This window comes from Anarrhichthys ocellatus, unplaced genomic scaffold (assembly GCF_004355925.1).
Source record: "Anarrhichthys ocellatus isolate YVR2014 unplaced genomic scaffold, GSC_Weel_1.0 scaffold131, whole genome shotgun sequence".
Taxonomy (NCBI): Eukaryota; Metazoa; Chordata; class Actinopteri; order Perciformes; family Anarhichadidae; genus Anarrhichthys; species Anarrhichthys ocellatus.
The window spans coordinates 485659-506672 of NW_022280161.1; the positions used below are offsets into that span (position 1 = coordinate 485659).

The window sequence follows — 21014 nt, forward strand, 5'->3', positions numbered from 1 at the left end:
ATGGTGCGTTGTCTACATATTGCCCATTCTGTCACAAGTCCATATCTTTTCCAGTCTTGACCACAACGCCAGATTTTCTTCAAGTTGTTTGGAGAAAAGTTGTCCTGACCTTTCTTTTCCCGGGAAAAGACACGGTAGTCAAAGTTGGTGGAAATGTTCAATTAAGAATCATCAGTAGAATCTTGTAGAACTCTTCATCATTGCACTTTCCCGTTGACATTTTGAATGACAAACGACAGGCCAATTACAACAGACAGACGCGCTTTATTAGCTCCAGTTTCTCTAAAGCTTAGTGAGCCGGGAAAGCTGTCACAGTGGACATTGTCACAGTCATCAGTATTGTGTTGCCAACACAATACCATGGCTGGTTTAACTGTATCGCTTCTCCCTTATAGCCCAATCATTGGATCATGTCTGTACTTTCAGGTTGAAAATTAAACTACAGTGTGCTGTCTGGAACAGCAAACAACTTTCTATGTGACATATGGTGGCCCTAAAAGCTCAGCCCACTGCAGATTAAGAAATAACATGCAAATAGACAAAACACAAAACTTCACAAATTTGACCGCACACACAGCATCTCGAAAAAACACTGTGAACAAAGAACAAAACCAAATGCAAAAACTCCCTGGAAGTAGCAAACATGACAACGGAAACTGTTTCAAGGGGACACTAAAAAGTGATTCACACGACTGAAATTAGGTTAGCCTTTATTATCATTAGTCTACTAATTCAAATAATCTGTAGAGAATAAACTTGTAATTGTGCTATAAGTGTAGCGTAGCTGCTTTAGGGCTAACATTGTGTTTCTTTCAGAACCCATAATAAGGGATAAGCAAGTTAAATTACCATAATTCTATCATTAAAATTTTTTTATTTATATATATACATACAGTTCATTTATTTATATTAAGCCCTCTGAAGCAAATTTGTGATTTGGTATACAAAATAAATTGAATTTTGATTTGAATTGACTTTGAATAATCTTCTTTAATTAATCAACACCAATATGGCAAGACAGTGTACACCCAACTTCACTCTCTCTGGGTTCAAAGCAGACTCTCCACTCAACTGTTGCACATGTTACTCTGAGACTATCCACTCTTTTACATTTTAGTTTTAAACAATCTCTGCACACAAACAGTTAAGCACCATTTCAGAATATCAGTCTAGAGTGTATTGATGAGGTGGACGCAGAATTCATTCAATTTATTTGGCCATAACTCTCGTAGTGTATCGATGCACATGTGCATACAACACCTTGATCAGGACCTTGTTTGCAGAGGTCAAGTAATGTGCATTACAACCATACAATTACATTATATGTCTGCTGGGGACTGTCCAGTTGTGTAAATAAATGTAGTCTTGTCCTCAATATTCATGTTTAGCTAGCTTTTTCATTCCTGCCTTGAATGTCTGGACATATCTCTCTGCCAGAACATTTGTTGATAGATATCTCGTGGTGTGCAGAATTCCATTCTGCTTGTCAAAAGTCCTCAGATGTGCGTGTCGCTGTTGGTTCAAGCAGACCATAAGCGGTAAACAGTCTACTCATCCTTGTAATGGTAGCTTGTGAGGTGCTTTGTGACATGCGAAACACTTACAATCACTTAGTGTATGAATCAACCATCACCATGTTGTTCAAGAAGGGTCTGCAGTCTATATGAGGTCTCTTGCAGGACTCACCCGGTAACTCCCATTGGTGTAGTCGTGGAACCTGCTGAGGCACTCTTTGGTCCACGGGGAATGTTTCACATTCCTTGCAAATTTTCTACACATCAGTCAAGGTTTGGCCACCTTACAAACTTGCGAGCAAATTATTTAGTTTTCACTGTGCCTTGGTGCCCAGAATACATCTCTTTTAACATGCTCAACACAACCTAGCTCTGTGGACAGCTCATTTCTCCTCATGAAAAAACAAGCCAAACTTCCATGACATAACAGTACACTTAGTATATCTCACTGTTGGTGCATGTTGTCCTTGCAACTTGTGCGACATTTAGTGCTGCACCTTGTAAATGCGCTGCCTGCATTAAGTGGACTAAAGCTGAAGTCCAGGCAGTTCCTGTGTAGCTGGTCACAGGCAAAGGACAGCAGGAAGGTCCATCAGCATTACTTTGCTCTTCTGACTTGTTATAGACAATGTGTGTCATACACTGACAATATAATTGCACACCACTTAATGTATGCAGTGGCCAGTGTCATCGGGGGCGATGATCAGTAACTACGTTTAAGTGCCTACCCCACAGATACTGGTGGAATTTCTTTACACAAAATATCAGTCCAAGAGCTTCCTTCTCCATTTTTTTAGCTGGGGACAGTATTGGGAGGCTCGTAGTCCATTTTTCTGAAGCTGTTGTAGAACCTCCTGAAGTTTGTGGAGATATTCCTACTCTGAGGGTCCCATAATGAGCAGGTCATTACCACTGGTAAGTCTTTCATCAAATTTTCCATAATCCACTGGCAATCCCCGGTGGCTGTTGATGGTAGTGTATTTTTTGGAGTCATCATCCAGCAACACCTGCTGTTAAACTGCATGGAAAGTCTATCTTAGAGAGGACCTTACCGCTACCAAGGGTTGCTAAAAACCTCAAATTGAGGCAAAGGGTAGGTTTCCGTTTCAACTGTTAGATTTGCCGACACTATAATCACCACATAGGCTGAATTACATGTCCCTTTTCTCAACCGTTCCCATTCACTGTGCTTAACTGGAGGTATAATGTTAGCTTCCAGCTTCCTGAGCTTCGCCTCTCCTCTGTCTTTCATAGCAAATGTGAGAGATCTGTGTTTTCAAACTTTTGGAGGTACATCAAGTTTAACTCTGATTGAGGCTTTAATGTCTTTAAAAGTTCCTAACTCCTCTCTGACCACCTCTGAGTATTTATCCAGAACCTTACTAAGCGCCTACGCTTTGTCTCAGATACTTTATCTGCTGCCAGTTTAGCCTCAGTTTCCTCAGCCAGTTTCTGCCACACAGTGTTGATCCAGTTCCCAAGCTTTTTTCCTTGTGAAAGGATTCTCCTTCCAGCCACAGTATCAAATCTCTAAATCAACATTAGCTACAAAGAATGTTTCTTCACACAGTTTAGCATCTTCACTTGTTACAGAGAGTAGCCTCCTCTGTGCAGCAGACATCTGAAATAATATCTGAATTATATGATCACATAAAAAAAAAAAAATCCAAAACAAAGTAACTACATTTTAAACACCACTGAAGGATAACTGAGTCAAATAACTTCAACAGCCAAAAACGATGGCAACAATAAACGCATCTCAGTCGTATGCATTATGTTTTACTGTCCCCTGGAAACAGTTTATGTTGTCATGTGAGCTTTCTGTATTTGGTTGTGTTTTCTCTTAAGACAATTAGTATGATTTCTTCAAGAGTTTTTAAGATCACCACGTCTGTTAACCAACATAATAGTGACAAACTATTTTTTAACTTGGAAGTTTAGTGTTTATGCCACATATAGTTTCATTCCTTTGCCTGAGATGTCTGGGAACTGAAAGAGCTGCTTTTGATTAGTCCAAACTCCTGTCTGACAAGGGAAATAAAACCTAAAATGGCCCTCTAAATCAGACCTGTTCTGTCAAGCATCGGTTCATGGTGTAAAATCAAACGAACATGGCAACTGCACACATGTTGCTTTTACAAAAATTAATGATTTAAAAAATATTTCATCATGTGAAATCATCAGAGAAATCAGCCTCGTTACGGAAACAAAACCTGCTGCGCTTTTTAGCAACGTAATATTCACGTTCTGTGTGGAAGTACTCATGACGAAAACAATTTAAAAAAAAATATTGGCTTAAAAAAAAAAAAACACCACTGGTGTGTTAAGGACTTAAGTATGGTTGACAGCATTGATATTTTATCAAATCAATCGCCTTACCAAGACAGTGATTGCAGATGGTTCAACCTACAATTAATTTCAGGTTTTAGCCATAGTCACTCCACGTGGGTCAGGAATGAAGTGTCCAAATCCTGCAGGACAGACATCCAGCTGCTATCCATCCATTCCACAGTGGAACTGCAATTACACTTTCAGTAGTCTGTAGAGTAAGGTAGTTTCATGAAAGTGCTCAAGCAGCTGTGAAGAACAGCAACAGGTGTCTAGCAACAGGAGATGTTTCATACAGTACGTCTATTTGTGTACATCTCTTTTTGTGTGTCTCTGTAAAACAATGTCCAGTCTGGTAAGGAGTGTTCTCAAGAAGCCCCCCTTGGGCTGTCCTCTGGACATCTTTACAATGTGCTTCAGATATCACTGTATGGTATTACAACCAAACATAATGTCACCTGGTGGCAGTCAGTCAGTATCTGTCATGGTCTCGGCTGTGCATGTCCCTGGTCCATTTGATCATAGTCTCTGGAGATCGATAGAGGAAGATCAGTTTGCAGTAAAGTTCCTCTTCTAGCTCCAGCTCTCCTGTCTCACGCACCTGAATCACACAGAAACAATAGCTTGTGGATGAGGAAATTATTTTCCATGACACTTCCAACAATATGGCATCAACCATGTGTGTTTTGAGGACCCATTATTAAAAAGATATATGCTAATGATCATAATCATGGAAATATTCCATAATTCTTGGTTCAAGAACTGCTAATTAAAATCTGGAAAACATATTTTACTCAATTCCTGATATGTGTGTGCATGAGTACAGTAAATACATAATGTGTGTGTTAATATGCACACACGAGAAAGATGTCTGTGCAGAGCTTCAGAATGCGGTCCACACAGGGCAGCTCCTCAAACATGATGGAATGGGAGATCTCACTGAAGAAGCCACGCACAAACTTCCCAATGACTAAGACCACAGACACATAAAGACCCATGATCCTGAAAGGAGAGAAAAGAAAAATAATATTTACAATGAAGAAGGGAACAGTATGGATATCAAGAGCCGAGTCTCGGGAACGACCCGCCAATCTTTTGATTTAAAGTGGACCCGCTCTACCAGCCACAGCAACCCCCAGTTGTAGCCGAGGGTTACATTGCGCCTGCATTTTCTGATGGTAATAAAATAATAACACAAAGGCTCCATAGCCTGCACACAGACGGCAACGACTTTATTACTACAACCTTGTTAACAACAGCTCACTCCTTCCTACCTTCACAATAAAATCCCCAGACACGAACACAGTAACAGTGCTTATTAGAGGGAACTTCAAATGATTCAGAGCCATTATTAAGAAGCAACTTAAAAAACTTGGTACTATGCAGTATTAGCCTTGTTAGCACTATGTCATTGGTTAAACATAGCGGCCCCTGATGAGAGATTGGGGACAGATTAGATTAAAATATCCATTTTCTACATGTTTAGATCATGTTTATGCTTTTTGAACAGGTGTATTGTTGAACAGGTTGGTGTAGTCAACTCAACTTTACCTGGTTCACTTCACTATCTGCCTCTCTGATCTGTTGTCTTAAGCTCTGGGGTATGTTTATTACCAGGTTGCAGTTACCATCCCTAAATTAAATATTTTTCTTATTCATAGCATTTTAGGCGGTCTTTTGCTATGTGATATGACCACACATGGTCATATCGCGAGTGCGATGATAGTATGATTGATCGGTCAGCACTAGTAGTATGGCTCGGGATTCCCCAGGTAGAGCTGAAAAATGCTGCTGGGGAGAGGGACGTCCGCAATGCTTAGCCTGCTGCCGCCACGACCCGGTTCCAAATAAGCAGTTGAACATATAAGAATGGATGGATGATTTGTAGACTCTTTATATGCCTGTGCATCCCCGTTGTTCAGTGAACGGGGCTCTGGTGATTATTCCTGGATTTTAGCTAGAACCAAAGTGATCCTGAACCTTGGACCATCTTTAACGTATTTTACATGGCTCCTTTTATTCGATGAATATTAAAAATGTACATATCCAACCCTTGTAAATGTTTGTGAGTGTGGGTTCCTTACCCATATCCAGCCAGAAAACCCAGGCTGGGTGGACTGACTTTGTCATTGAATATGACTATGGGTAAAACCCCACATGAGGAGGATGCACAACCTGCAATGGCAATGTCCCACCACTCCTGGTTCCCACTGCCATTCAGTGACCTGTCACTCTTCAGGGACAGGGTTATATTCAGGTAACCATCTTCATTACCTACAAGACAAACAATCAGCTGTGTTAAAACAGATAGTTTAAGGTTTGAATACAAAACACAAATGCTTTTACCTAGTCTGAGACTATGTATGTATAGTAACTGTAATATAAAGATTTTTTTTTGGGGGGGGGGGGGGGGGGTGTCCTTATCGGATGGGAGGGTCCAAGGACAGATGATGTCGTGTAGATTGTAAAGCCCTCTCAATTTGTGAATTTTGGTCTCTATAAATAAAATTGAATTAAAAAAAATGTAATGCTGGTCATTAACCTAATGCAAGCACCCAAACAGGCACTTTACCAGCATTGTGATATTATTGTTGTGATCTGTGACACCAAGTTGGTAAAATCCAGTTAGAGGATACATTCACATGTTAGACACTGTATGGACTGGACAACTTTTGTCAATGATATAATTACATTTTCATGTTAACCATTGACCTAATGTTTCCTTATGGAAAACCTGCTTGTTGGAACTATTACTCTCTACTGTACTTTGTGGAGAGTAACCATAACTGATTTGGGTATTTTGGCTGCCCTTTCCATGACTGGTGGAAATGATTCTGTCTGTAATATGTTTCATGCTATGAAAAATTGCATACATTTACACAGTAACTAAATTAACTCTGACCTTTATATAGTTGATTGACTGGTTTGGCTTCAGCTCCATTGGGGGCACGGATGTAGTTCGGGAGTATATTGGGAACATGCCTGGGAAAGAGACAAGACACCCATTGTAAGATACAACTATGTGTATTATCTAAAACACAAAACACTAGTGTTTACATAAACATCCTTCCAGGGGGTATACCTACACAGGCTTGGTGCGATTGCCAACCAGTAGTGAGGCCAGATCTGCTCGGACTGGGTTTCCAGGTTCCAGGGCTATAGAGTGTTTGTCAAATGTGTGTTCAACCGTCCCTCCTTTACCTAAGTCCCTGTCAGAGACAGAAACATTAAGAAAGAAAGAGAGATGGATACAGTCAGCCTTTAGAAAGTAAAAATACATAATGAAAAGTAAAGGCCATTAGATGTAATAGCTATCCACAAAATATTACTTTTATTATCTCAAAGTATCTCATAGGACATTTACACTCTATGTGGTTTGTATGTGCTACAGTCTATTTTAATGTTGGTATTATAAATTAATGGGCAAAAAATTGTTTTGTCTAAGGGTGGTGGCAGAATAAATCAATGTTGTAACATACTATAAAAAGCTGTATCTTTTACATGGCGGCTCTTTAGGTCATCACATACTCCTGAAAGCTTGTCCGACTTAATGCAGGCTATAATTTGTAATCATCAGTATACTAATACAGGGTACACTGTACAGTTTACTTTAGTGCAATGGGTGCTATTCTTTTCATGTTTATTTATTGGGCCTTCCACCACGTTAAAAAACTAGTTCACATTTAATGAGTTTTACATGTAATAGCAATTACATTTTCCGTTTTCATTTAAAAAAATGCTGATACCATCTTGGATGACTGAACCTGCAGGCCAAACGAACTGAAATCCTACTGCACAGTTAGTTGTTGTTGTTTTCATTTTTGCCTTTCAGCCACATTCCCACTTCCCTAGACCAATGCATTTGTATGAAGCTTTGTCATTGCCATTCTCCACCTGTCCGTCAGATAAACTCAGACTGAGACGTTACAATGACTCTGTGAACCTAAACTGCTCGCTGGCAGGTTTTCTTCAACAAACCCTGAGTTTCTGTCTGTCTTACAAATCCAGAGACACTGAATTATTTTCTCATTGATTGTGTATTGAAGCACATTTGCCCACATATTCTAATATTACAACACTGAATAGAACTTTATTGTGTAAACTTATTGAAACTCTGACTCAGGCTCTTTTTCAGAGATACATTTGCACGGTCCATATATAGCCTACATGCATTAATATCTCTATGTCCACTGAATTAAAATGGAGACCCTGCCTTATTTACCTGTTGCCATGGTGAATCGTGGTATCGGAGCTCCATTGATGATGGCTTTATTCATTCACTACGCACAAGCTTAACTCAGAGTGAACAAATGCAGAGCTGATTGAACAAACTCTGATCAGCTTTTCTGGAACTGAAAACGCAGAGTTTCCCATTTAAGGGTTAGTCAACTCAGAGTTCAAGGTTAGACTCAGAGTTTGTTAAACCTGCTTTCTGAAACAGGGCCCGACTCACGTGTCTAATTCTCCAATCACCATGTCAGTATATACATATATAATGTTGCTTTGTTCCATTGCTTTCTTTTAGAGTTCAGTTCCAGCTTGCTCTATTTCTTGCCTGGTGTTTCATGCTTGCCTCCTCATCTTTCACTGCGTTTGGGTCCTTCTCCCATTGCCTGCTCTCCGATTGTGACAGCCCGGTTGTCTGTATTTGGGTCCTTTTCCCTGGTGCCCACATTAACACTCCAGCCCCAGCCTGCCATCTGGTGTCTATACTCGTCGTTTTTCAGTCCCCAGGCCACCCGCCTGAGAATTCCTGCTCCTTTACTCTAAGGCCACTCATCTTTTTTGTTCTTCCCTCTGACCCACTCCCCACATCCTGTGACAGAAAGCTTGTCGACTTACAGCTTTACACATTTTTGTATACTGATATACATCATTGTGCAACAGCGCATTCTTGGGCAAATTCACAAAGATTGGACTGCAGCTGCTGAAAGCACCACGAAATGGGCCGATTTTGCACCAAATGTATGCATAACACCTGATTTGAATACGTGCAAATAGCACAGAAGTACTGAGACATTATTTCCTTGGCAGCACAATTTGGGTTGCATTTCATCCTTTGCAGGTGCTTGGAGCTTATTCTAGTCTTATTCGTGCAGGTTTTGCGGAAGCTGTGTAATCCTTGAATCCGTGAATTGTCAGTGTGGTATCACTGTTCCCAACATCATATCTGTGTAAGCTGTCTTTCACATCCCTGGTATAAATGAAAACTAGGACAAGGACTCGCCTGGCACAGAACCTACTCTGTGGGTTGTTTTCTCTTTCCCTGCATCAAAAGAAAAAATCCTGTGAAGGGGTGCTATTGTTTACAAGAGTTTGAGGTCACTACTTTACAGTTGTACCTCAGCAGTCAGTTGTCATGGTCAGCTGTTCTTTGTTACCTTTAACATGCTAATTTAGGAAATTTGACAATTACCCAGTTAGTTTGGTGATAATTATGTATAATGTATATTATAGTATAATGACATTTTGTTATTAGGAGAGTAAAGGTTTTACCTCTGGAAAGTCCAGGCCAGGCGTAGTGTTAGGTCAACAGGACTTGCAAGTAGTTCTTTAATGACTTCCTGTCTGCTGGGAGGGCTGATCCTCCATACGGATCCTGAACTTCCTTCAATCATGGCCGTCACGATATCCTCATAACTGTAGAGAGTGATGAACTGCATGGCTTTCTAGATGCACATACACACAAAATTATGCATGAAAAATAGATATACAGAGAGACAGCAACTCAAGTAGGATATACACACACACACACACACACACACACACACACACACACACACACACACACACACACACAGTTCCAGCAGAAACAGTCCTGTTAATTTGAGCATCTGTGCATGCTAAAACAAATAATTTAGTCCAAATTATGAGGAATTGTCATTTGAACTATCAAAAGGGATTCTTGGCATTGAACCTGAAACATGTATAACTCATGTTCATGTCCACAGAATGACGTAACTGTTTAAATACACTAGAGAATGGCACACGTAGCCTGACAGAACTATAAAGAACCTGTGTGATAATTGCTTTTATTTACTACAACTCTAATAAAGCAGGAAAGAAAGACAGTAGCAGCACAAACAGACAAACATCAATCAAACTGAAATCAGTACGCACCGCATTGTCTCCAAATTCTTTGGTGAGTTGGTCATATTCAGCCTGTGTAAAGGGCTGGATGGACTGCTGCTGCACACTCATGGTAAATAGGGACTAGACATACACATAGAAAAAAATACATCAGTGGATTATGCACATTTTATCTACCGTGTCTCGCTATGTCATTTGCACCTATATTCAATTTGACTGTACTATAGGTAGACTGTAAAGATCCATTGCTACTGAATTGATTTCCATCTGTGAATGACATTTGGTCTAATTTTTGCATACTATAATCTGATCTGGGATTTGGATATTAACCCTCCTTCTAGGACGACTGACAGAGACTATTGGATTTCCCAATTTACTGGAGGTAGATGTACCTGCCAGATGATCAGAACAAGTACAGCCTCAAAATGCACAACAGAATTCCATGGAGTCACAAAAACGTCCATGTCTTTCAAACTCCAAATCCCTGGTTTGTACTGTAACACTGGCTTTCTGTAGTTTTAATCTGAATCTAGGATAACCCTAATTAAATGGTAAAAATGTACTTGTATAGAGCTTTTCTACTCTTTCTGACCACTCAAAGCATTTTCACAGTATTTGTCATCAATCACCCATTCACACTATTCACATTCACACACGGTGTATGTATGGAACCGCCGATCCTCTGATTGAAGGACGACCCTGCTCTCCACTTAGCCATAGTCACAGCCCCATCTGTTAATGTGATTTCACTTTAGAATTTAAAATTTGAAAAATTCATGATTGCATTGGCAAGCCATATGGTGCTCAAACATAGTCAAAGTTGTAAGTTAAATATTAAGATGCCGGACATGTTATCTGACCAGATAATTGTTTTGTTGCTGCTGTTTGCATTTTTCCTGATGCAAATTCAGAAACACACTACAGGAATGCACTACTGTTTCATTTATTACATTTTTTTTGTCTTGTTTTTCTGGTGTTGCAAATCGGCAACAACTGCATTTCATTTCGTATCCCTGTGTTGCATAATGACAAAAAAAGGATCACTGAATTCTTGAATAATCATTAATATATCAGTGTTTATTCCATTTGTCTAAGCAATTTATCAGTACCCAGAAAGGAGTTTTGGGTGGCTTGTTGTCAAATTGTATTAAGCAGCAGCTCTGCTATTGATTTAGATTCGTCAGAACATTTTAAGTTGATTTTTTTCTGTTTTAAGAGACAGTAGAAGAGACTGCAATATGAAATGTCGATTACCTCATATCCTCCCAGCTTGACAGTCACGGTGACATCAATGGGGTGGTTGACCACACCCACAACTGATCTGACCAATGAAATGAAGAGAAGGGGGAACCAGATGATGCAGATCAAGAAGAAGATGATGAGTCCACCCATGCCATATTTCACTATCTTCTTCTTCTTCTGTCCTTTGGGCTGTGGGTATTTCTGAGGGTAGAAAATATAATTTGTTTTAGAAAATAAATATAGTGCTGCCACTGCAACTCGGCCATGGATAAGCAGCGAAAAATGTTTAAGATATTTGTATTTAATTGGGTTACTATGTAATTAACATGACTAAAAGTTTTAAATGCCACCAGTGGCCCCTAGAGGCTGCAATGTTCAGATCACCCTGCAGTACAAAAGCTGACAGAATGTACAAAATCTTGCTACACATAGAGCCTTACAACAGGGTTACTTCACTGAACACCTTTTAGCTGGAATTCAGACACTGACGGACATCTGAATCAGTCCATCTTTCTACACCTGATGTATAATTGATCATGCATCATGTATACTGTACACATGTAACTGAAACCTGGAGGTCTTTTAAAGCTTTGAGTCTGTTTTTCTTCTTTCAGATGTAAGTATGTGATTGTGTATTGGGCTGAGAATGCTGAAACACTTCTGGGTTCACAGCAGTACTGTCACTTTACAGATCCAGTGTTGACACTGACAGAGGTCCTGCTGAGCTGCTTTCAAACCAGCCAGTGTAGACAAGGTGGTGCCAGTTGTAGGGTTAAAAAAGTCTATCCTGAGACTTAAGACCATGGGGTCATTCAAATTGAAACGTCTCACATTGATGATAAAATCCACAAGTTTAACCAAATGTGTAAGGTACAGTCACATTAGTCATCTGTCAATGAAAAATTGCCCTGCACTCAGCCTAAAAAAAGGATGTGATATACGTATTAACTTAATATTGATCAGTGATCAAAAACGGGATCGTTTAGTTTATAGTTTGTAGTGTGATATACTACAAAAAAAGATAATAATAATAAATAACTAAAATGAGTTCTTCTTTACAAACACTGTGCATCACTGTTTCTGGCTGACCATAGAAATTCACGACAGACTTAAACAAAAGTCAACTTTAAGGTCCCTGGAGCCCGCCAATCGATCACAACAAAACAGGAAACATATGCTGAAGTCGTCAGTCACATGGGCTTCCATTGAAGTGAATGAGAGTCTGAATATTTAGAGAGACTGGTGCTAGTGGGGTTTGGTTTTGATAATGAAAACATTTTGTTGTTACTGATTCTGAAGAGTTACTGCCTTTCCCCTTTGATTGAATTTGCCTCCCCAAGTACCCTTATACCAGTCATTTGTTCTGGTATAATCATTTCAGAATACTCATACACTTCATACCTTCTCTGTCTCACGGCTGCATTTAATGATGAAGATGTTGGCATAAATGTCCTCCACACACATCCAGTTTGGCAGAGACAGGGTGGTGTCAGTCCAAACCCAATCCATCACTGCTCGCAGCTCCACCAAGAATGGCACCAAACGGAACCTACACTCACACATAAGCACAATATTAATAAAATAGTGCCAATATACTATATGCTGATTCTTGACCTATTTAACACTCTGTGTCCTGTAGTAATGATAAAGGTTAACCTTATCTCTGTCATTACAGATACACATACTGTTTCTACTGGATTGTAGATATCATCCTTAAAAGAGAACTAAAAACAAAGCTGCAGACTGGCTTTGTGTCCATACCCTTGGAAGAGAAACAGGTTGAGGTGGTTGTATTTCTTGGTGAGGATGTTGCCAAGGATACGAGTGGGGTATCCACAGCGGATCTGATAGGCTGACAGGCCGAAGTAAATACACTTGACAAAGTACCAGAGCTGGGCCACAAAATTCTGATTGAACTTCCTGAACAGAGAGGAGAAACAAGGAAGAATAATTTCTTAATAATCTAATTTGCAGTAGTATGCTGAAGACTCAACCCGTATATGTGGTTTGGTTTTATCAGAATGATGCCTTTTTTACCAAGACAACCCAAATTACAAGTCACTCTCTGTGATTTAGTTCATTGGTAATAACCAGTTAATACCATCAATACTCCAATAATAGAAGAACTACATGATATATTTTGACTTCACCTTTCAGTCACAGCAGGCAAGATGAAGAACATCCACAGGTGGATCCCAAACACAAGAATCACCTGGAAGGAAGGAACGACAGGAGACAACTCTGGTCATCCTAACAAATGGTGCAGGCCACTCTTGGCCCCTCCAAAAGATACATAAATGCTAATAATCTGAATACATGAACTCAACCTGGAAGATGAGTTTTCCCAAGACAGCCTTGCGCAGGTACAAGGCTCTGTCGATGATCATGGTGCTGAACTGAAGGAGCAGCATCACCAGGAAGGCCTCAGGAACCTGGTCTTCTGACAGGGTGGAGGCTATATCAGCTGCTGCACTGTGTTTCTGAAGGTGAGAGACGTGTGTGTCATGTTGGATTTTCTCGATAAAATATTTCTATTTTCAATAATGTAAATCATTGATAATTAATAAATAATTACAAAATGACAACTTCCATCCATCTCTCACCCCAAATGCCCAAAAGCCAAAGACTATGATGATGAAGTCAACAACATCAGTCAGAAACATGAGAGCATAGACATCTGTGGCAGCCCGATACTCAGCATGGAGAATACCCCTGAAGAATCCCTGCGTTGGCCTGTAAACACTCTGAATACTGCAAAGGAAAACAAATCGGCATGAAATAAACCATTGTATTAGTGGGAAAACTAATGACTCAGTAACCCATTATACTGTTTTTAATCCCTCCTTGGATTGCAACTAAATTATTTGTATAAATATCTGAATAAATGACGGAATAATTAGCCGTTAATGTAAGCTATTTTTATAAATGATCTTACAGGGTGACTTGGTGACTTCGGCATATGTTGACATTATAGTCTCTATATCCAACTCACCCAGAGAGCAAGACTTGTTTTATCTTGTATCCCGCAGCCAGCAATCTTTGACTGGCTGCCTCTCTCCTATTGCCTTTCTGCTTCTCCTTCACTGGTTCTGCTTCACAGGGATCTGCAGTCTCAACTGTGGGCTCCACTGGACCAGTCCAAACCGGAACCAAGGACATGAAACACATTTTCTCTTTGTTACACATGCTATGTTACTGTGTTGTGGTCCAAATGACAAAGCCCAGAGATAATCTCAATACACAGATATCTGCATATGAATGCTGTTGTAAAATCCTTGTAAACACGGCCTCATTTGGCTTATTGCTTAATTTACTGTTAAGCTTCCAAAAGTAACATTGGTATTTGTAACAGATAGTTATGAAGATTCCTGTAGCTCAGCTATTATTTATTCTTTATAATAATTCTAATTGGGATACAGCTAATATCTTCCTTCCACCTGAGAGACATGTCCCACAAAGGTGCAGCTTTCAGACCACTGAATGGTATTGCACTGAACCAGCACCAATTTCCCAGAGACAGTCTGGCCTCACAGAGACCAAAATGAATGGTGCACTCAAGTACTTTTCATCAGCTTGGAACTTTCAAAGCCACTTTGACTATAGTTAAAACAGTCCTGGGTAGTGACACAGGGACATATGAACACAAGGCTTTTCCAAAATGATCTGACCCCACTGTCGATGTTTGGGAGGATCTGACGTCTGAAGGCAAACCTGTTCCTATGTGCTTGAAATAGCCACACAAGGCAAAGAGAAAAACTGCCATCATTGAATGGGGCTAGACACAATAATAAACAAATTCACATGATTGTTCACACGAAAGGTGACAGAAGTAGTTGTGGGAATGAATGAAAAAAATGGAATGCAGCCGGTGTCAATGTTATGAGTCACACAGTCCACACATAATGAAGCCACAAACCTTTGCTGAGTTGTTCTTTGGCTTTTTTAGGTTTCTTGCGGAAGCGAATACTGTTGCTTTTCTTTGGGACTTCCTTTATCACCTGCTCATTGTCTCCCAACATCTTATTCTCCCTCGGACTGCTGGGAGGATTCAACCTGTCCTTTAGCCCAGATGGAGTTTCATGCCCATCCTTTGACCCACTGGGTGTTGGTTCAGTTGCAGGAGGTTGTGTGGTAACAGCAGCAGAGCTGGTACTTGGTTCAACATAGTCCACATTATCCTAAAGTGATAAACAATTGATTTTAAAAAACTAGGAAAGTAGTCTAATATCTTTAAAAATAACTCTGCTAATAGTATTACATGATGTCACTGCTTTAGTCAATGGCCAAGAACATATTCTTTGTTATTGATAGGGCAGTAACCATAGCAACTAATATTAAGTATGTGAACCAACCTTTTGAAGTTGGTCCAGTTCAGTGGATGTTGAGCTGACTCTGCCCTCCTCCTCTTCTTCTCTACCATCCTTCTTCCTTCCATCTTCATCTCCTTCTCTATTTTTTCCTTCATCCTTACAACTTTCTGGTGAGGGGCTCTGCTCCTCCAGGGGGCCCTCATGGTCCCACAGGCCATAACGCTGTACAGACACACACAAGTTGACAGACAAAAATACAAATGTGGGAGGATGAAATTGTGCTGGATGAAGTAAAATTGAACTATAGCTTTACCCTGCATTACAAGAACAATTCTGTTTCTCAACATCAATTGATGAGAAGACGCTGAAAGTAAAAAATGCTGACTTTTCCTCTTGGATAGCCGTAGGCCTCTAGTTTCATAGCAGTGAGCTACAGCTGTATTTGCTGAACGCATATGTGGCCAAATAAAATAATGAAGGGGTTTTCCCTTTACTAACCATCTCAGCTAATGATATTAGTTTTTGATATTCAATATATTTAAAAAATGTAAGCCCTCTAACATTTCTTTATTATCATATAGGGACTTAAAACATACATATTCTTGTATGTTACATCAATATATTTTGTTTATGTTTCTAAAGCAATTTACATGTTTTTGGATGTCGTGGCTTTATTCAACTTAATCTAAGTCTTTATTTATCATATAGTAATATTTATTATGTTGTACCTACTTAACAGTTTTATCATTTTATCCGTCTGCATGTTCTGTCTAGAGGCTCTCCAGATAAGAATGGAGAGATTTGCCTGTCACAGTTGGTATTGCACTTGTCAAAGCTAAACAGAGTAGGCAGATAATTCATAAAACTCAACCAGAGATGGATGTTGATAAGCTATAGCTGGTGCAATTTGAAATACAAAAGTCAAATGAAGGCTTTTTTTTGTTAATTATTTCTGAAATCAAGGAAAGGAATAATAAATAATGGTTTTCATTACTGTAATCACTGTGAATACTAACTGACCATGAGAAGGGATCTGTGGAAGAACAGAGCCAGTAGTTGAAGAAGATCATATCTGATGTAGTTGTCAGTCTTCTCCAGGCCCAGGATGCGAGGTGGGAAGAAAGGTTTGTCTTTATTTAAAGTCATCTCATAAACACTGTTCCAAGGAAAAAATCCAAACTGGAAAAGGTATTTCACCACCACCATCACCTGGAAAGAGAACAACACAGCAATACAGCCATGTCAGTCCTGAAAAGAGCACAGACAAGGGAACACATCACAGGTAATATCTCATGTTGTAAGATGAACGTAGGACGTAGAACGTAGAACGTAGAATTTAAGAGGAGATGCTTTAAAGTTTAAGATAATGAGATCAAAATTGTATGGTTGAGTCTGAGTCTGCCTTTCACCATGTCACAGCAGCCCTTCTTGAATACAATTGTTTCATTATTTACAGTATAAATTGTTATTGTAATTATTGCCAGTATTGCAAAAGGAACCTACCCAGAGTGTTATTCAAATCAAATAAATCCTTTTTGACTACTGCTTGTTGTCAAAGTTTAGGCACATCCTCACCCTAAAATCATTATAAAATCTTTTATTTTAAAATCTGTAATCATTTATATTCTTGGCAACTGGGGTAGTCCCTTTTTTGCAAATATCTGAAATGGTCGTGGTTGTTTAATGTATAGTTATACTGAACAAATCAATATCTTTACTTGCAACTGCCGACCTCTATACCTCACATGAACAATAGTTTATTATGCCTAGGGAATAACTTTGGATTTGGCTTGTACTGGATTTTACAACTTTTGGGACCTAATGATTCAAATAAGGGCTATTCAAGTGTTTAGCCCCCAAAAAATAAAAATCCGCATATTAGCCACTACAAAAATTGGCATTACATCACAGCTCTTTTCCTGGTGGCTTGGTTAGCACTACCCCCTATACTCATAACTTTCATAACCATTTCTTATAGACACTAGATGTGTGTGAATGCATGCACACATGGTCGAAGCTATTGGAAATTCCCACTTATTACATTACAAATTGATAAAATGACAGTGTGTTATGTGAAAGGGGGCACAGTGGGCAATGGGCACCCTGCAAGAATTTTCACCAACTCTGCAGATCTCCCTTGGCTCCACAGAACTTTTTAGCCACTTTCAGCTCATTGCTTTGGTTTTATGGCCGACAACTCTATTGTGTTGGTTCAGGCTCAGAGTTCTCATTGTTTCTAGAAGCAGCAAGCTGTTTTCAATTAGAAAAACTCAACTTCAGCTTATGATTTGATACAATGTCAAATGTTGTGTTTACAGCTTGTTTTTGCACTTGTATGTCACAGAAATAAAGCACAATGTAAATTTTGATAAAAATGGAATGATTAAAACCATATTTGGAGTTTACAATTCAAAGAAATATAGAATAATATCTGCATTACATTAGCACTTAATGGAGAGAAACGGAAATACAACATTATAGCTGAAATTGAAAAAAACTAGGAATTAATATTACAGAAGATGAATGGTTGCATATTTGGAGAACACAACAGTCTACAACATCCTCACGTACTTTGAGAGAACATTGTTGGATTAATTAGGTTCACCAAAAACTCTGAGAAAATACTTGTTTGCAGCACAACCATAGTGGTTGATGTGGGGCAATACATATAGACCATTCTCATGCATTTTGGCTTTGTCCTGACATTGCACAGTTTTGGGGAAATATTCAAATGGTTATTATCAAAATTAGGGGCTGATATACGTCGGACCTGTATACTACTGTACTTTGGTGATATGACAGGAGATACTGTGTTATGTGAAGACAGATATCTGCTGAGAGTCTTGTTGGCAGCTTGTAATAAGGCCATTGTGAAGAGATGGTACAAAGCAGAACTACCAACGAAAGATGGATGGCTTAAAATTGTGAATAAAATATATGATATGGAACTGTAAATCATACAATAAGAGCGATGTTGAGAGAAATGGGAAAAAAGTGCGATAATGACAATGACATGTCAGTGACAACATAAGCAAATGTACCACTGAATATGAAGTCATAGGAATAAATAGGTATTGCGGTGGCAGGGAAATCCAGATCTTCTCATGTTGTTTTCTTTCTTTTGTGTGTTTTGTGATCTATTAAGTATAAAAAAATCTGTTAAATCTTTAAAACATTTTCTCTCCATTAAAGTGGGGCAGGATTTAAATCTGTGATTCTGATCAGAGCGCAATGCTATTTTTTCAAAATATTGTTCTGTTTGGAACCCGTTGCGTTGGTATCTGTCATCCATGCAGTGAAATATTGAAAAAAATAGTGCACAATTTTCCTGTGATGCTTTATGGTAAATAAGTTAGTTAGTTTCCTGAGTGCGTCTGTGTGTCTCTCAGTGCTCATACCTCTGTGTAGACTATAGCAGTCATCCAAAACTTCTTGGTTGGTCTTGGAACAGCCAACATAGCCCATAGGAACACAAGTATGGGGAGGAACAGTGATATCACAGAGGCACTGACCGCGTTGTTTAACACTATGATAAAATAGCAGACTAGTTCTGAATTGGCTGCCAGCAGGTTGTGCATGGCAAACAGTAGCTTCAGCAGACGGCTCTGGTTGTTATAGAACTCTCTGCTCTGTTCTAGCTCCTCAATGAAGAACTGCCTGCAGAGAGAGAAAGGGAAGTCACAACCATAAATTTGTATTCAAATATCATTATTATTAATAATTATCACCAGTCTTTTAACAAATGTTAAAACCAATGGCAAGAGCGATGAAATAAAACACAATCTGAAATAAAACTATTATGTTCCTTTCACACATTCATGACGCAAACATTGTGGTATTACTGGAGGTAGGCGCAAAACACTGTGAAATCAAGGTTGTCATGTGAAAACCTGTAGCTACTGTCAATGTGGATTATTGTTGGCTTTATTTAGTCATAAGTTTCTTTATCTACCTTTCTCCCAGCAGCTCGCTGGCTGTTCTAGAGTGTCTATGTTGTTGTTTGGATAGCGCTGGTACAAGCTCCATGCTACTGGATGGGAGTTCTGGACTCAAGAGGTTCCCAATGCTGTTGAGCTTTGGCCTGGGGGTAGACCGGTCTGTTACACCCCTGCTATCCACGTCGAGGCAACTGAGAGAGATTGAAACACACATACACATACAATGTATGAGTACATAAAAACTAAGAAAACTGAGGATCTAAAGACCCCCTAACTGCCAGCCTATGCAACAGGTGGGCACAACAAACACACTGTTAACTATTCTAAGAGCCTTTACATATCTAGTTGGTAAAAGAAGACACTAGTGATACACTCTTTTCCACACTAACCTGTGTCTGGTGGAATCTGCATCAGTCTCGTCCAAACAAGTCTCCAGTGTGGGACTCTCACTGCCCTGAGATACCTGGTCATCTGTGGAGTCTGCTGTTGTATGCTGCCAATCAGAGGGAGACAGACCTAACTTAAAGTGTGTGTGTGCGTGTTTGTCTGTGCTGAATGTTCAATTCCAAAAGAACAATGTTTGCTCAACAAAAATCTCTGTGTTGTGTTTACCTGTTGTATCTTGTGTATGATGAAGTAGCGTTCATTGCACAGAACAGTAGATGTCTCTCTGTACTGTTTAGTCAGCAGGTTGAGCCACTGAGTCAATCCATCCACCATGGCCAGAACTCTTGCCAATAAGAAGCGCAGGATATCCAAGATCCTCTGAACCATTTCACCATGACCTGCATTATCAAGACAGATAGAGACAGGGGGAGGGAAAAAAAAAGGTGATAAACTTTTACTGACTGTATATTTAGCAGGATTCTGAGAAACCTCCATCTACTATGTATACTTTTTCTATACTTTGAAAAGATTGTGGACAGTGACCTCTGAGGCCATTTATAAATGCATGTACAGGAATTACAAGGAAAGCAGTTTACTGTCAAAATATTCAAACATTTCTACTAGTTTGGTCTTGTAAATCTTTTTTGATAATGGCAATGGTAAAAAAGGTGTGCTGTTGCGTGTGCACTGCTGTCTTTGTATTGTCTAATGAATAGGGCTATACCAACCTAATGGAGTTCAGAATCTGAACTAATCAACTGTACTGGCTTTATGATGCCTAGTAAAATTATATTCAGTTTAGGCTCTTGTTCAGTATCGCTTTTACTGAACACAACCACTATACTTAAAGTAATCATTAGTTACTCTCATGATCACAATAACTGACTCCAAACACATTAATTACTAGCCATATTTCAGTTCTATTGTCAAGCGAATTTCAAGCAATCTTTTGAAATGTTGCAGAAATGCAAATTTGGCGCGTTTCCATCAACTGTTTTTTTTAGCAAATAACTTGGCTGCAGCATAGTTTCGTCACAAGTTGCCGCTTTAGTATTTGCATTACTCTTCTCCGGCAGTAAACAGAGTAGAACAGGAAGAGGTTGCGAACGGTAAATAAAATAAAGAATAACAATAACTAGAAAATTCCTAGTAAATTCCTTTTAGATTCATACTCTTGGATTGAATCTTGTATTTGTGGGGCTTTT

The 21014-nt window shown here is 39.3% G+C and overlaps 1 protein-coding gene across 2 annotated transcripts in view; it reads right to left on the bottom strand.

The window, feature by feature from the left end:
- Positions 1-693: 693 nt before the first annotated feature.
- The window catches only part of piezo1 (piezo type mechanosensitive ion channel component 1 (Er blood group)), a 58250-nt gene continuing 37929 nt past the window's right edge, over positions 694-21014 (bottom strand). For both annotated transcript variants that reach the window (XM_031877262.1, XM_031877263.1), the window contains 21 exons: positions 20035-20207; positions 19812-19915; positions 19437-19613; positions 18883-19141; positions 16505-16693; positions 15527-15706; positions 15091-15352; positions 14167-14302; positions 13778-13925; positions 13502-13654; positions 13325-13386; positions 12936-13094; positions 12576-12723; positions 11187-11375; positions 9963-10055; positions 9339-9511; positions 6929-7051; positions 6745-6824; positions 5927-6116; positions 4703-4844; positions 694-4443 (listed from right to left, as the gene is read on the bottom strand). In XM_031877262.1, the coding sequence (XP_031733122.1) occupies positions 4315-4443; positions 4703-4844; positions 5927-6116; positions 6745-6824; positions 6929-7051; positions 9339-9511; positions 9963-10055; positions 11187-11375; positions 12576-12723; positions 12936-13094; positions 13325-13386; positions 13502-13654; positions 13778-13925; positions 14167-14302; positions 15091-15352; positions 15527-15706; positions 16505-16693; positions 18883-19141; positions 19437-19613; positions 19812-19915; positions 20035-20207 (3269 nt within the window). In that variant the 3' untranslated portion in view covers positions 694-4314. The remainder of the gene's footprint in view (positions 4444-4702; positions 4845-5926; positions 6117-6744; positions 6825-6928; positions 7052-9338; positions 9512-9962; positions 10056-11186; positions 11376-12575; positions 12724-12935; positions 13095-13324; positions 13387-13501; positions 13655-13777; positions 13926-14166; positions 14303-15090; positions 15353-15526; positions 15707-16504; positions 16694-18882; positions 19142-19436; positions 19614-19811; positions 19916-20034; positions 20208-21014) is intronic.